Raw genomic sequence first — 16136 nt, forward strand, 5'->3', positions numbered from 1 at the left:
AAGTTGGGATGTAAATTCAAATGAAAAGAGCCATCTAAGCCATTTCAGCAGGCCTTAAACCATAAAGAAAAGTAGTTTTTACTTTTCAGTTCAGAGTAAAAAGTAGAAACCTGTTCTCAAATGTGGTAAAGTAAAAGTAATTCACTGTAAATATATGTAAGTAAAGTACAGATGCCTAAAAATTTCAATCTTATCACAATCTAGCTGAAATTTTTGAAGTACTTAGAAGTCTTTTTTTCCAGAAACAACAAAATTTCCTGTTTTCCTAACCCTAAATTTTCAATTTCTTCAAACATGTTCTGAAGTGTGATTCTTATATTGTTTCTCATATTTCTTTTTATCAATTCTTCTGGACAAGTTTACACTGTGAACAGAAATTGCAAGACTTAAAGCAATACTTGATATTTTCCCCAAATTTTTATTTGCACAAATTTCTTCTGTAGTGACTTACAGGTGCATTGTATAATTTTTCTGGTACAGGGTCTGTCACCTGTTTTCATGGAGATGTTATTGTTGTGTTTAGAAAGTTCCACAGTAAAGATTTAACTAAACCTCTATCTCTAGGTCACACCGGACTATAAGTCACACTTTTTGGGGGAAATTTATTTTATAAAATCAGAGACCAGGGACATTTCATGTTGAAAGTCAAGTTCTAGAAAAAACAACAGAGAGAACAACAGACTGTTAACATCACATATGAACAGTTCTTCAGATAAACTATAACATAAACAACAGAACAGAACAAGTTTACCAAACTCTCCATCTCACTCCAAATCACTAAATCCATTCAATTCTTCATCCTCGGTGTCACTTCTGAGCAACTTCAAGACCTCTGAAGGTAAACAGAGCGTCACTTCCTCTTCTGTGTCGCTGTCGTCAGACTCAGCATCAGTTCCAGTTAGAATTATTCTGGTCTTTCTGAATCCCGACAGGATGGTTTCAGTGTCACTGAAGTCCAGACTTTGTCCATCCATCCAGTGACTTCAGGAAAGTTTCATGGTGCATCCTCCCGGTGTCACAAGTTTCTCGCTCACTCCAAACTTTCTTTCTGCTGCTTGATTACTGTTTTCAGCTGCAGATTTCACTACTTGCAGCTTGTAATCTGCAAAATATGATTTTCTTTTGGGGGCATTTGTGTTCAGTCTTCTCATTCGTCTTTATAAGTTTGTTTAAACGTTACATTGTTCAGTGGTGCAGAAGTAATGGTGCGATCGTCTGACATGATCCAGACAGGACAGAGGCTCTTTCTGCAGGAGACATGCGCAGTAGAGTGAAGTGACAGTGGTACAGGAGGAACAGGAGCAGCAGATACTCACACACAAGACTAGAACCTCTCGAGGCTTCAGTGTGAACATTTTAATATATAAGTCTCAGGACCACTCAAACCATGAAGAAAGGTGCGACTGTAGTCTTAAAATTTAGCTTTTCAAACATCATCACAACTGTTTTTCTAATTTCACTTCCTGTCTTCTTTAGCGTCCACACCTCCCTTTGCCGCATTTATTCTTCTGTCTCTGCAGCAGCTCTGTTTGCTCTCGGTTTATGTGACCACTGGCCCCTTTTTACAATGTGTAGCTCATAATCTGTGTACAAGTGCTTTAATGACTCCATCTTCTCTGCTTTAACTCTCTTTAAAGCAGCAGCCAGCCCCCCTCGTGTTTGACAGCACCGGATAATTAGAGCCAAGCACACAACGCTGCCGAGTCAGAGGAGGCACGGGCACTTTGTAATTGTTTTCTTCTGTTTTCTCTGCTCCAGGTTTAATTACCACCACCTCCCGCAAACTGGACCGCGAGCAGCAGAACGAGCACGTGCTGGAGGTAAGAACACCTTCATTTAAAGTGCGTATGAGGGGCTCTCTCATTTTAATTAGGTGGGGTAATACCTGTTGTAAATGTAAATCACAGTTTTACACCAATCAAGAAGCAATTTGTGAAGAAAAGTGGAAAAATATGTTGGAAATTACAGGAATTAGAGAGTTTTAGTTTAGAGAGTTCCACATTGATGACATTACACTGGGAGAATTCTTACCAAAAGTTTTTGCAAATTTCCACAAGCAACACATTTTTCCAACATTTTAAAGATTGTTTTAAAAAAAATAATGGTGTTTTCTTAACATTTTATTTGTCAAATAATAATTTCTGAGAACATTAGAGGAGTTTTGGCCCAGCGCACTATATGGTTGCTATAGGTAACCGTTATGGAATTTCATTGAGCGATGTCACAATTTACAGCCCGAAAGTAACATTTTAAACCTAAAACTCTTAAATCTATTACCCAAGAGACAAGACCAAAAAGTTCTGTAACTGATTTTTACTGCCTTAAAAATGTGGAAACAAGAACTAGTTCATTTTAAATAATTTTGCAGCACTCCAAATTTATTCCCCACTTTTCTAACTCATTCCTAGTGTCCTAATTATTCACCATGAAGACTTCTAAACCCGTTTCTAAGCAACTTTCAGAGCAAAGTTTTGTCACTGTCATTGTAAAGCTAAAAACAACTTGCAGTTGTACAGTATACAGCGGCCTCAACAACAGAATGTGCTCATTTACATGGAAAAAAATACGGTACAGCTCTTACTACATAATATGAACATGAGTGTAAGTAAAGTATACGTGTGTTCAAGGTTCAAGATTTACCAAATGCCATATTGAAATATTTATACTTCAATACTAATGATACTTTGTAGTTGATGTCACTGCTTTGTCTGAAGCTGTGTAAAGGCCACCACACTACAGGATTTTTCAGTTTTTCGATTTTTTTATTTATTTTTTTAGTTTTATTTATTTAAAAGGGACAATGCATATTCATGAACATATACTTGTAAATACGATACCAGAATTAGCCCAAAGGTACTTTTCATCTGTAGACCCTGGCAGGTCAGAGAGACAGAGACATAAAACATAAACATTTGACAAAAAGCGCACACCACAGACACAAGGAGAATCTTATTTTAGATTTTGAATCTCCGATTGCAAAGACTGCAGCGGGATATTTCTGCAGACCACAGGCTGCAAAGTAGAGAGAAGGTGCCTCTCATAAAACCACTCACTCTGACATGCTTAAGTGTGCAAAACATCAGAGCTCTGCACTTCTAGTTTAGATACAAGTCAAAACTGTGTATCATCATTATTATTACTAGTACTAATCTGCATAAATAAACTCAACTTTACAACATATAAACCATAAACACTCTCGAGCCACATCAGCCCGTTTGACATTATCATGTGTTTAATGCAGCTTTGTCTCACAGAAACGAAACTTAAAACCACATGGCTAATTTGCATAAACTAAGCAGAGAAAAAAAAAAAAAAAACGCTCTTGTGCTCAGCTTCTGTCGAACTACAGGACACTCAGTGGAATACAGGTGTTTTTTTCTGTGACAGAGGGATGTTGAAGCTGAAGGTGAGTCTGTTGTGTGTGTGTGTGTGTTGCGATGTTTTCAAAGATGGTACATGTGCAGGTTTATCGCAGCTCTTTATGTTGCACTAGCCGGGATACTGCGTTTACATGCATCATGATGAAACGGATACAGATGTGCATGTAAACACACTCACTGAGTGGTACAGTGTCTCCAAGGAGCCAGAGCCCAAACGTGGGACTGTGAGGCCACAACTCCAGTGTTTGCTCTGTCAGACGCAGCTTCGTATCTTCGCACAGAAACCTACATTCGGTTTGTTGATTAGAAATGAACGTAATCGACGAAACTCTTAATGATCAGTTATCGATTAGTCGACTAATCATGCCCATCACAGACAGTATTTTTTTTATGCGTTACAATCGAACAAAGTTGAGAGTTATTGTGAACGCGTTAAATAAAGTTTGACTGACTTATCTAACTGTTGTGTTTTGTTTAATGCGCCTTATAGTATGTGCGGTTTTATGTGAAAAAAGTTCGAAAATAGACCATTCAGTGACAGTGCGCCTTATAATCCAGAGAGCCCTGTCGTGCGCAAAATATGGTACCTCAGTTTTAACATGCAGCAACATAAGAATTACTTTCAAAACTGATGTCCATTTTATTTCCAATCAGGTAAGGAAGCTACAATTTTTCAGTGTCACTTCTACCTCAGATCTAAACTAGCTACATCTGGTCCACAACATTCACAGAAATCGAAAATCCATTGCAATATATGTCCCAGATGCATACAAACTTCCAATTTCACGTTACATCATACTCCACAAAGCCTCAGATTATTCCATCTTTTCCCTTTCCCTTTGGGACCGAACCAGAGAGTCGTGCATGTAGAAATAAGCCATCAAACTCTGTGCTTTTGTGGTTGGGCGCTTTGAAAGGGAGCAGCTGACAGTGTACTCGGCGTGTTCCACCTCTGGACTGGCTCTTCTCCAGCAGCTGCCACCTCCGGAGATGGGAACAAATTGGCTTCTCCGAACGGCTCCCTCTCCCCTTAGCGCGGTAATGGAGGGAGCGCGTGAGGAGCCGGCTGTCTATTAGAAGATAATAGGGGGTGTCTGAAGAAGAACTGGACCCCAAATGATCTCGTGTGATTGGCTGTGGAGGAGTATAGTGCGAGGCTGCGGTCTGCGCGTGGACGCTGTTTGTTTGCCGCTAAAAGGTCGTACAAATCGAATAGAGCGCAGATCCCTGTTCCAATGAGCAGTTCACTTGGGCTCAGATCAGTGAACCACGGGGAAGGTCTGACTCAGTGAAATGAGACTGAAGAACTTTGGGCGTAGGAAAGCAAGAGAAATAACTAATGATTCACTGATATAAATAGATTTCTATCCGTGTAAGTCCTAAGCAGAATGTATGTATTATTCTTTAAAAATATTTGAACTGTATTTACATTCTTAACATTTATTTAGAAATACCACAAGCAAAAAAAAATCATTGTTGATCCGTGTATCATCTGTTCATTTTTTCAAAATAAAACCAAAAATAAGAAAACAAAAAACAACAATTTCTAACAACTACTTTTTTTTCCAATTCTATGTTTAAATGAATAATGGAAAGTCTAAACCAGCACTGAACCAGAACTAAAACAGGACTGAACTGGTTTCAGTTCTGGTTTAGACCTGGTTTAGACCTGGTTCAATTCTGGTTTAGTCCTGGTTCAGTCCTGGTTCAGTTCTGGTTTAGTTCTGGTTTAGTCCTGTTTTAATCTTGGTTCGGTCTTGGTTCAGTCCTGGTTCGGTCCTGGTTCAGTTCTCATTCAAACACAAATGGAAAACTGAAAAAACAAATCATTATCTGTTTTTTTTTTTTTTTTTTTTTTTCATTTTGGTTTTGGAGATAAATAATGAAGACAATAGTTTGTTTTTTTTTTTTTTTTTGAAAAACGTATTGTTGTACCCATTTTTACTATGTTTTTTTTTTTTTTTTGTCTTAAAATCAAATGAAAATGGACGGAAAGCTGAAAAAAAAATTAAGAAAAGGAATATTATATGGCAATGCTTCTTTAGGTGCTTACATGAGCTGAGTGAGTTGACTAGGTTTACATTAGTGTTCTAAACAGGATGATACATATGTGTAATCAAATATTACTTAAAGCTAAACTATGTAACTTTTCATTTTGAGGGTTGGCGACCTGCTTGTTTCCATGGAGATGTCAGTGTTAGTGTTTGTTTGCAGCTAGAAGGTCTTTCAAATGGAATATCAAGGAAAGTCTGAACATTATTGAAATTATCAGCATTCATTTAGAAATATCACAATCAGAATCACAACCATTGTTGTTCCCGACTTTAATCTTAAAGGTGCACTATGTAACTTTTTGGATGGGGTTTGTCACCTGCTTGTTTCTATAGAGATGTCATTGATCTGCCTGGAATGTTCCACAGTGTGATATTAAACAACTCTATCTTACATTTATTCATTTACAGGTGGTTTATAGCTCAAAAATACATAAAAAAAAAAAATATATATAAATATATTTTGATCTGACCTGTAACTTGGTCTGGTTCTGTCTCCATGAGGACAGAAAGGTTTAATACCATATTGTGAAACGTTCAATACAAGGCAAAAACATCTCCATGTCTCCATCCCTTCACCAGAAAAGTTACACAATGCACCTTTAAGTAGAAACAGCAGAGTTACCAAAGCAGAGCTGTACTCTGGGTTATTGATGGACTCTGGCTGCTTTTCAGAGATACATCATTATTTAAGTTTCACTTCAAAAAAAGTTGTTTCTTGACTTTCCCAAGTTACAGAAAAGCCATTGGTTTCATTGTTTTTTCATTGTTAAATTGATTTAGTGACTGTTGAGACTTTGCAGCTGGCGTCATCAACATTCCCTGGGGGTCTGATGCTAACTGTAGGCACTGCTCTGTCTGAGGCTTCATTAGACTGTAATACAAGTTTTATTTTAACACAGTCTGACCAGAAAGCTTTCCCAAAAAGTTCCTTGAAAAACACCTGCTTGTCTTCAGGGAGATAAATAAACAATGGTGGAAGGTAACAAAGTACAAAAGTAAAATTACAATACTTAAGTACAAATTTTAAGTATCTGTACTAGATTGAAGTAAATTTTTACAGTGGATCTGTACTTTTTACTCCACTACATTTTAGATTTAGAACTTTTCTTGGTTTGAGACCTGCTGAAATGACTGAGACTTATTTTCAGCACATTTCATTTGAGTTAATATTCCAACTTGGAGCAAAAATACACAAATACACAAATGCAGCTAGAAAAAGTAAGATTTAAATCAGCTAAATTCTTTTTCAAAATCACAAATTTTTCTAAAAATCTCTGCAAAATACTTTTACTTTTTATTCTTTAAGTACATTTTTAAATAGGTACTTTAATGCTTTTACTTAAGTGGATTTTTTTTCATATGATACTTTTACATTAACCTAAGTAACTTTTTTACCTTTGTATCTGTACTTTTACTTGAGTAACAAAATTGAGCATTTCCACCACTGTATAAAAATATAATCCAACACTGCGGAACATTCCAAGCAAAACTATCTCCATGGAGACAAGGCAAGCACCTTCAATGGAAGTGTAAGTCCTTTTCTTTGTTTGCATCATATATTAGTTCACAATATCACCATGTGTCAGAGTTTCAAATGGGAGCTTTGCCTTTGACCAGTGAAGGGCGCTACATTGATTTCTCTTCAGAAGTTAATGACATTTTATTGTAATGACTTTCACACACACACACACATGCACACACACACACACACACACACACACATCTATAGGCTGCAGACTTATGCAGACTATCTTAAGACTGAAAAAGACTAGGCGGGATGTAATTTCACGATCGGGTGCACTAAAACTTTGGACGAAATGCAACAATAACTGAGTGTAATAATGTCTTTTGACCTCTCTCCCATGAGCCTCAGACACTGGCCACATTTACACTGGACTTTAATGCCAGTTGGACTTTTGCACATTGGGGGATTACAGTAATCAATGTACTTCATTTTCAAACATTTAAAATACACTTTTAACACTTGTAATACAGTTCACACACCATATCGTAGTTTCCACTTTTTTTCTATAGCTTACACACACCAGTAGCCACACGAGACATACCAATTAATGTTCAACACAAAATAATAGTTTCATTGATATTACCATGTGGTCTTATACTAGTTCTGTTGGATCAAGCCCATTCTAAAACAATTCAGGACATGTCCATTTCCTTTCTGTTTATATGAGTTGGTCAGTATGGGTTGTAGACTGTAGAAAGGAGTGGACTAAGGGCTTATTTACATGAGAATGTTTGCAGGTATAAAAAACAAAATCTTTTATTGGAAGTGCCTTTCGTTTAGACGGTAACGGCGTTTTTGGGGCTTAAAAACTCAAAAAACTGAAACCACCCTCCAGAGTGGAAAAGTTGAATACGCTCCTCTGTAGTGTTTCCGTCTACACTGCCTAAGATGCAAAACTCTAGTCAGATCTGCTCAAGTCGCATACGCGTTTACATCACATACATACAGTACACAGAAACAAATATGACGGATCATTTCCATGTGTCGGACCTTCAAGCTGCTCTCGCACTTACAGAAAGCATCCTAACAAATGTACAGAACCTGCATAGATGTTATTAGTGAACAGACAAGAATCTACAATCACCTCTGTCAAATTCTGGATGTACCAGTTCATTGCGAGTGACCTGGATTGCATGTATACCCAATCAAATTCCACACACTTTCGCACACAGAGTTCTACCCGAAAACACTCGTCTAAACGCGGAATATAAAGTGAAGACGCTGCGCCACTTTTGCGTCTTCTGTTCAGACCCTCATCATATAAACGTAGCCTTAGGGAGTTTGGTGCCACCCACAACGTTTGGCTCCAGTCCAGTGAAGCTCACTGAGGCCTGCAGTTATAGGAGTGAATTTGAAGTCAAGTTGCATATTACAAATAGGAATTTATTTATGGACAAAAAATAAAATGAAATAAAAACAGCAGGATCATGTAGAATGGGTTAATATGAACATTTTAAGACCAAAATGACGAGGCTCACAGCAGCAGTTAAAGAGAGATGGGTAACAATTTTTCATGGTGCATCAACTGGAGCCAGAGTTGATGGAACCGAAAGCCCCTCCATGCTCACTTCCTATTTGGAATGTGGCAACTAGATGTCCATTTATATATATAGTCTATGGTATGGATACAGTAGGTGAGGTGGAGGGTAATAATGAAGTCAAAATAAGTAGCAAAAACAACAAGACACTGGTGTCAAATAAATGTATATGTACAAGTAAAAATAACACACACATACACACTAGGGATGTAACAATAACTGAAATATCGTGATATCATATCGTCAAAAGTCTCACAATAATATGGTGAGTTGTCACAATATATTGAATTACAAGTTCCTTTGCTTAAATACATGGTTTTACAGCAGCAACAGCTTATAAACATCAGGAACTACATATCCCATGATTCATTTCAGCCCAAACAACATGAAGAAATATGTTTTTAACTTGAATTCTTGGGATTATGACAGAAATAATTCTCAACAAAATCTTGTCAAGGTGTTTTTAAAGCAAAAATGTGTCCTATCTACAATTATATAAGCATCTTCAAAATATCGCAATAAATATCGTACCGTGAGATGCATATCGTGATCATATCGTATCGAGATTTGGATATCGTTACATCCCTAATACACACACACAAACACACAGACACATTTATAGACTAAACGTACAAATGTAAATGGACAAGTAAAAAAAAGGAAAGAAATACAGTAATACAAATGAGCACCTTTCGATAATAGATTTAGTATCAAAACAAATCTGGATTGAATTAAAATAGCTGTATATATGAGGCCATTGCACCATATCATTTTGTATATTGTTACAAATATCATATTATTATAGAGATGAGAGAAGAGTGACGCAGCTGCATTGAGCGAAAGTCTGTTTAAACCAAATAGAATGGGATAATGTATTGGATTTATTCCCTTGTTTGCGCCTGTGCACCGTCTGTCAGTCGCTGTGAATCATGAATATAACAAACATAAATACACGAGGAGGCGGCGAACAGATGGTAGCAGGAGGCACTGCAGTGATTAAAACCTGCTTTAGTCTGGACCTACCTCACAAACCTCTCACAAACAGCTGGAGTCTGTGTGAAAGTGTCCAACCAGCTCCACTCTGAGGTCGCTAATCACTCCAGCGGAAACCACAGACAGCACAGCCACCAAAGGGGAGCCATACACTGGGTTATTGATGGATACTCTGGCTGCTTTGCACAGATAAATCATTATTTAAGTTACGCTTCAAAAAAAGTTGTTTCCTGACTTTCCCAAGCTACAAAACAGAGCCAACTGGTTCCATTGTTTTGATCAGGCACAACTTTGTAACATATTAATGATGAGCTTGATTTATATATTGAGTTTCCTGCGTGCGTTTCAACAGCGTGATTTATGCAACATTTTGAGAACATTTTTCCCCATTCAAATGACATAATGTGTTTTAAAGAATGATGAATGTTTGTTCAGTGTTATGGACTGTTTCCATGGCAATGAACAATCGTTAAACAAAATGTGATTGATGCACAGTATAATTACAAGATAGATACAGTAGATATTTTGCATAGTATCTGGGCTGATCAGAAAGTTGCAGGTTTGAATCTCGCTCTTGTCAAGAAAAACATCATGGGTTGAGCAGCCAGATCCACTGACCCACAAGTTGGTGGTGCAATTCCAGCTCACATAGATGAACGCTGTTGTTGTGTCCAGGGGCAAGACACTTAACCCACCTCACCCCCAGTGTGTGTGTATACACTGGTGTATGAACGTGTGTGTGAATGGGTGAGTGGGTCCTTGATGTAAAGCTCTTTGAGGGCCTTGAGCGCTGAATAAAAATGTGACCATTTACGAAAATCGAGTCAGTGATATATCGTGATACTTGATTGCACAATTTTTGAATCAATTCAAAATGGATCCAAATCGACTTTTTAAATTATATTCATTTATTTATTTGAGACAGGGACAGTGCACAATTTTTACGTTAACCTTTTTTTACAGGAGAGGTGCATTGTACCAGTAGTATCAGTGCTAATTTCCTCCTTGTATTTAACTTGATTGTATTTAACTGATCTTGACTATCAACTGTTATGGAGACCTGTAGCATGTTTTGGGTTGATGGGGGAAACCGGAGCACCTGTAGGAAACCCATCCAGACACAGGGAGAAACATGCAAACATGCAAACACACACAAAGGCCCAGGGGACCCAGGGATCGAACCTGGAACCTTCTTACTGTGAGGCATGTGTGGTGTGCTAGCCACTCAGCCACTGTGCCACCAATTTTTCACAATAATTCATTAGTTACATTCATTGTTCTCATGATTTAAAAAATTTACACAATTATATTTCAAACAGTTGTGTTGTCTTGAAGGTGTAGTTGACTGTCTTAAATCGCAGTATATCATCCATTGTTTTAGTATTGGGATATTGGCGAGTTTCAGCTGACGTCATTGTTATTAAAAGCCCGCGTTGCATGCTGGGAAATAGTTTGGTCGGAGGCAAGAAACACGGTAGCGTCAAACACAGTGTGTAACCTCGCGTATTTATCCCCGATAATGGTAAATTCCTGCTGCATTATCGGATGCACAAATAGAAGCACGGAAGAAGGAAAATGTCTTTTCGTATTCTGAGTGAAAAGAACCACTAACGGTGAATTAAATGGCTTTCAAACATTCACAGAGCAAACGTAGAAGATCCTAACAAACCGTGGACTCCAACAAGTTCAACAACACATCGAGACTCTTGGAGGTTTTCATCTTTTCTGCTGTGAATGGCCCAGGAGTTTCCACCAAGTCATTGTGGATATCGCCCAAGTGAATATTTGTCCAGGTAGTTGATGATTCTGACCAGAAATTTGGTTTGGTCCACCTTTTGTCGGGGTTGAAAAGGGTGATTTGGCTCCGTCGATGCTTATGACCAATTTCTGGTCAAATGGTCTTGGGTCCTCTGCCGTTAGAGTGGATAAATAACCAGGATCAATACCCTTTACGTGCTTTCTCGCTCCGTCCGTCATGTTGAATTAGTGTTTCTTGCTGGAAAACCAAAATAATTCCCAGCATGCAACGCGCTCTTTTGTCAACAATGAAACTCACCTATACTGTGTTATATTGAATCATGATGTGCATATGTATCGTATCATCAGACTCAAGGCAACACACTCTCCGACCATTTAACCATACTTTACTGATCCCGAAGGAAATTCAAAGTTCATCGGCACCAACAGTGATATAAACATAGCGATACAGCAGTCCATCTTCTTGCATTCTTCTTGCGTTGTATCAACGTATGGCATGTGGACAACAGCGTCTCCCGAATGTGCTCTCCTGTCCGGTGATGGTGCTGTGCAGGGGTGCTGGGGGTTCTCCAGGGTGGACAGGAGCTTGTTTTGGGCCCTCTTCTTCTTCTTCCACAGATGATTACCATAAACTTCAAGGGTGGCTGCACTTCAAAAACAAAAAAAAAGTTGTTTCTTGACTTTCCCAAGTGACAAATTATAGCCATGGGCTTCATTGTTTTTTCTTTGTTAAATCAGGTCTTAATTTTGTGACTAGTAAATTTTCCACTGTATCTGTACTTTCTAACACACTGCATTTTAGATCTGGACTGAAGACTAAAAAGTACTTTTCTTTATGGTGTGAGAACTGCTGAAATGGTTGAGACTAGCACATTTAATTTGAGTTAACTTCTAGGGTGACTGCACTGCAAAAACTGAGCCAAGTTAAGATGGCTTGAAATAAGAAAGTTTTATTATGATATGAGTCGCTTTCACTTGGCAAGTAAAATGATCTAGCAATGGAACAAGACTTTTTGTGGTTAAAATATGAAAATACATCCAGCTAAACTTAAAGGGCCCATCTCATGTAAAATAACTCTTTTCACATTGTATCTTCTGCACATAAACAAGCACAATTTGGGTTTTGGAACATCCATTACACAATAGTTCTGAAATCTTACTGATTTCTTGGAGACAGTCACAGACCAGGAACTATGAAAGGCCGACTATTGCTCCTCCCCCCGCCCGTCCTGAGAAAGCACAGGCTCCGCCCTCCAAACGTGACGTAGGCTCTGAGAGCCGTCCTTCCTCCACCATCTCAGGGAGGGAGGGGGAGACAGGCGTGACCCTGTGGCGTAAGTGTACAGCCCTGCAGCCACACAACTCGTTTAGCGGTCTGATAGCTGTAGGAATCAACTTTTATTCATCATGGAGATACAGCGCGTTCAGCCGCATGTGTTGGACTTGGAATCAGACGAGAACTTTGAGGTGCACGAAGCTCAAGCACCGCGTCCACATCAGCTGAACATTACTGATTTGTAAAGTATTAATAAATGCTAGTAGATAAACTTATTATATCGTGTTCAATGCAGTGTAGAACAACGAGCTTATGCTGTTGCTTTTGTTTAGGTGTTCATGTGGGAATTGTCAGCCGATGCCCACAGAAGCAGAGAGCGGGGAGGGGGGCGGGTGCGAAGCATTTCTGCTACATCAAATGCGTCATAGGTGTATCTGCCACATCATCGTGGTAGCAGCTTTAGTTCATCGTCGCGTGGGAGGGTGGCAGAAATAAGCTGCAATTTGTTTAAAAAATGCCGAATCTATGTAAAAAAAACACTTTGGTGAGATATACAAGGCCCACACATCACTCTTAGAAGGTAGAAACCTCTGAAAAGTTGATTTTGCATGAGATGGGCCCTTTAAGATAAGAAAAAAAAAAAAAGAAACCAAAACCATAAGTTCCATGAATGAAGAAAAACAAACTTGTACCACTGGTAGATCATTTTACTTGTCAAGCTGAATCTACTCAAATACAGAAAATGTTCTTAATTTAAGTCATTTTAACTTACCCACATATTGCTTTCTGCGTGTGTGGCACAAGTCGTACAGCAGTTCTCTTTTGGAGTTTTTATACCAGCCCCAAACAGTGAAGTGTCTTGCCCAAGGGCCCTTTGGTTTTGTGAATGCTCTGTATGGGCGAATTTCTGCCAATCAACCGCCGCTCAAACAATCTTACCGAGAGCATAGCCATCACAATTTCATCCAATTTGTTTTTGTTTTGTTTTGTTGTTTTGCTTTTCCTTTTATAAGTTTAACATGATCTTTCTTACATTCTGTACCATGTGACAAGAAAGATATCGATAACAGTTAGAAGACCATGATCTAAGTAGTGCTCCATTCTGTTAGACTATGCATTGCTATGAGCTCGGTGCCCATTTATAACCTAGCGTGATTCATCGACTTAGGTAAAGATACGAGGAAAGCATGTGGTTTTAAGAGTGCGATAATTGAAAACTGCAGGAGAGTAGAACAGACTGAACTATGGAAAGGACTAATGAATGAGCTGTCAGCGAGGAACAAGACATTCTGTTTTCATTACAGACGCGATGAAAGACTTGAAGAGAATTACGAAGGACTGAGGTGGACCGGCCCTCACAATGGAGTCACACTTACAGTTTATTCATTATTAACAAAAGAGAACAAGAAAGACTCATCCACTGCTATAATTATTTGAACTGAATTATAATACTCCTTCTTCCTTCTTGTTAGGCCGATTAGGTTTGTTAGGGCTTCGGTACTGACAATGCCTTTGATTCTTAAGTGTCACGTGAGGTAGTTGTGACACGTCTGGTCAGTTGATTGAAAGGGCACATATTATGCTACTTTATGATGTGTGATATAAGGTTTCCTCTTCACAAACATACCTGGAGTTGTTAGATAAAACAAGAGAGGTAGAGCGCTTCACTGGGTCTTAAAAGAGTAAAAAAATAACAGTAAGACAAGTGCTGTTGGAACAGAAAATTATGAAAAAGTGAAAATGGGTAAAGTACAAACCCTGAGGCACTCCGACTGAGTATATTAAACGTCCTTTATTACATGAAGGGACGCCAACGCGTTTCGACCAGCAAGATGGTCTTCGTCAGGGCCTGACCTTACCTTACCCATTTTCACTTTTTCCTGTAAGGGTAATTTTCTGTTCCAATACCTGGAGTTGTGTTTTGTTTAATTCACACAAGTTAAATCCTGCATATTTAGGCTTTCTTCACTCAACAAGAAAATACTCTCTTCCACCTTGCTAGTCTCTTCTGAACTGAGCTGTGAACTTGAAAAATACCGCTTCATGACATTACAAGGTGGAACAGAGCATTTTGAGCTTTGGAGACGTAGACATAGTAAAAACAAAGACTTACTCAAAGACTGTGAATGAAACAAAACACAAATCACAACAGGAGGTAACAGCATTATACCATGACTTAAAGCTCACAAGAATCCATTTTGCGTAAGATAAGACTTTTGCAGTAAGACAGCAGCATCATCTGCAGTCCCACTTCTTCAGAACTGTACCCCATGGTTGGATCAAGGAAGCCATCGAGATCCACAAACACTCCCACCAGTCTCAATCAGAATGGCTTCCTGTGCCTCAGAGAAGAGACTTTAAAGCCGTCTCTCCATGTCCTAGCACCGACATGTGACATGTGACATGTTACTTTCATATGAACCATCTCACACTCTGAGGAGCTCAAGGACCGGCCTCCTGCTGGTGCCCAGAGTCACGACTAAACACGGAGAGTCAGAGTTTCAGATTCATGCAGCTAAAACCTAGAACAGTCTTCATGAACATGTGAGACAGACTCTACTTTGACTCCAGGCTTTTTTTATTTTATTTCTTAGGTTATTTTTAAAGACAATACAGACAAGTGTGTTCACTTTGTTACTGTAAATACACTTTAATGTATTAGTCCAATGAGGTTCATTTGGTCTTCCAATAATTTATGTCATTAGGTTCTTTTTTCACTGAAACTGTATGTTATTAACGTTCTTTTTTTCAGACCAAGAGTTTGTTTTCATACCACTTTACTGTATTGTCTTTAAAAAGAACCCAAGAATTTAACTTCTTACATAAGAAGACGAAATGAACATCTGTGACTCAAAACAGTTCTGTTTATCTGCGTATGACTGAAAGAGTTCAGTTTTCATTCCGCACTGTTCTCGCTCATTTAATGTCTCCCTCTCTCTTTAATTTCATGATGATTATTTATGTTTTGATTTGTTTGTATTGTGATTTTAATGTATTTCTTATTCTGTAAAGCACTCTGAATTACTTTGTGTACAAATTGTGCTATACAACTAAACTTGAGAGGGCGTACCACACCTTGGTTCTGAAGAAGTTGGACTGCAGATGGCGCTATTGTTCTACTCCTGCTGCCATGATTATTGTGCTGTTATACCTTACCAAAACTGTCACATTTCTGTCTCCAGGTGGTTGTTTCCGACGGGGGTCCAAACCCAAGACAGACCACGGTTTGGGTGATGGTCCAAGTGATCGACGAGAACGACAACAAGCCCACGTTTTCAGAGAAGGTGTACCAGGTCAAACTACCGGAGCGGGACAGGAAGAAGAAAGGGGAGCCCATTTATCGCGTGTTTGCCCACGATCGAGACGAGGGCCCCAACGCAGATCTGTCCTACAGCATCGTCGACGGCAACGAGGACGGCAAGTTCTTCATCGACCCCAAAACGGCAGTGGTGTCATCCAGAAAGGCTTTTACCGCTGGGAGCTACGATATTCTCACGGTATGAACTACTCAATAATATAAATATTACGCTATTTTCTGATCTGAGGTCTGTTAGAATGCTGTTTCCTCATCAAAAACATACCTGGAGTTGTGTTTTCTTGAGGTAACAATAT

At 38.8% G+C, this 16136-nt stretch overlaps 1 protein-coding gene across 3 annotated transcripts in view; it reads left to right on the forward strand.

The window, feature by feature from the left end:
• The window catches only part of fat3a (FAT atypical cadherin 3a), a 203879-nt gene that overhangs the window by 69147 nt on the left and 118596 nt on the right, over nt 1–16136 (forward strand). For all 3 annotated transcript variants that reach the window (XM_055148012.1, XM_055148013.1, XM_055148014.1), the window contains exons 3-4: nt 1759–1820; nt 15707–16021. In XM_055148012.1, the coding sequence (XP_055003987.1) occupies nt 1759–1820; nt 15707–16021 (377 nt within the window). The remainder of the gene's footprint in view (nt 1–1758; nt 1821–15706; nt 16022–16136) is intronic.

The sequence above is a fragment of the Boleophthalmus pectinirostris genome, unplaced genomic scaffold, assembly GCF_026225935.1.
Source record: "Boleophthalmus pectinirostris isolate CB_2022bp ecotype Guang Dong unplaced genomic scaffold, ASM2622593v1 HiC_scaffold_9, whole genome shotgun sequence".
NCBI classification, from domain to species: domain Eukaryota; kingdom Metazoa; phylum Chordata; class Actinopteri; order Gobiiformes; family Gobiidae; genus Boleophthalmus; species Boleophthalmus pectinirostris.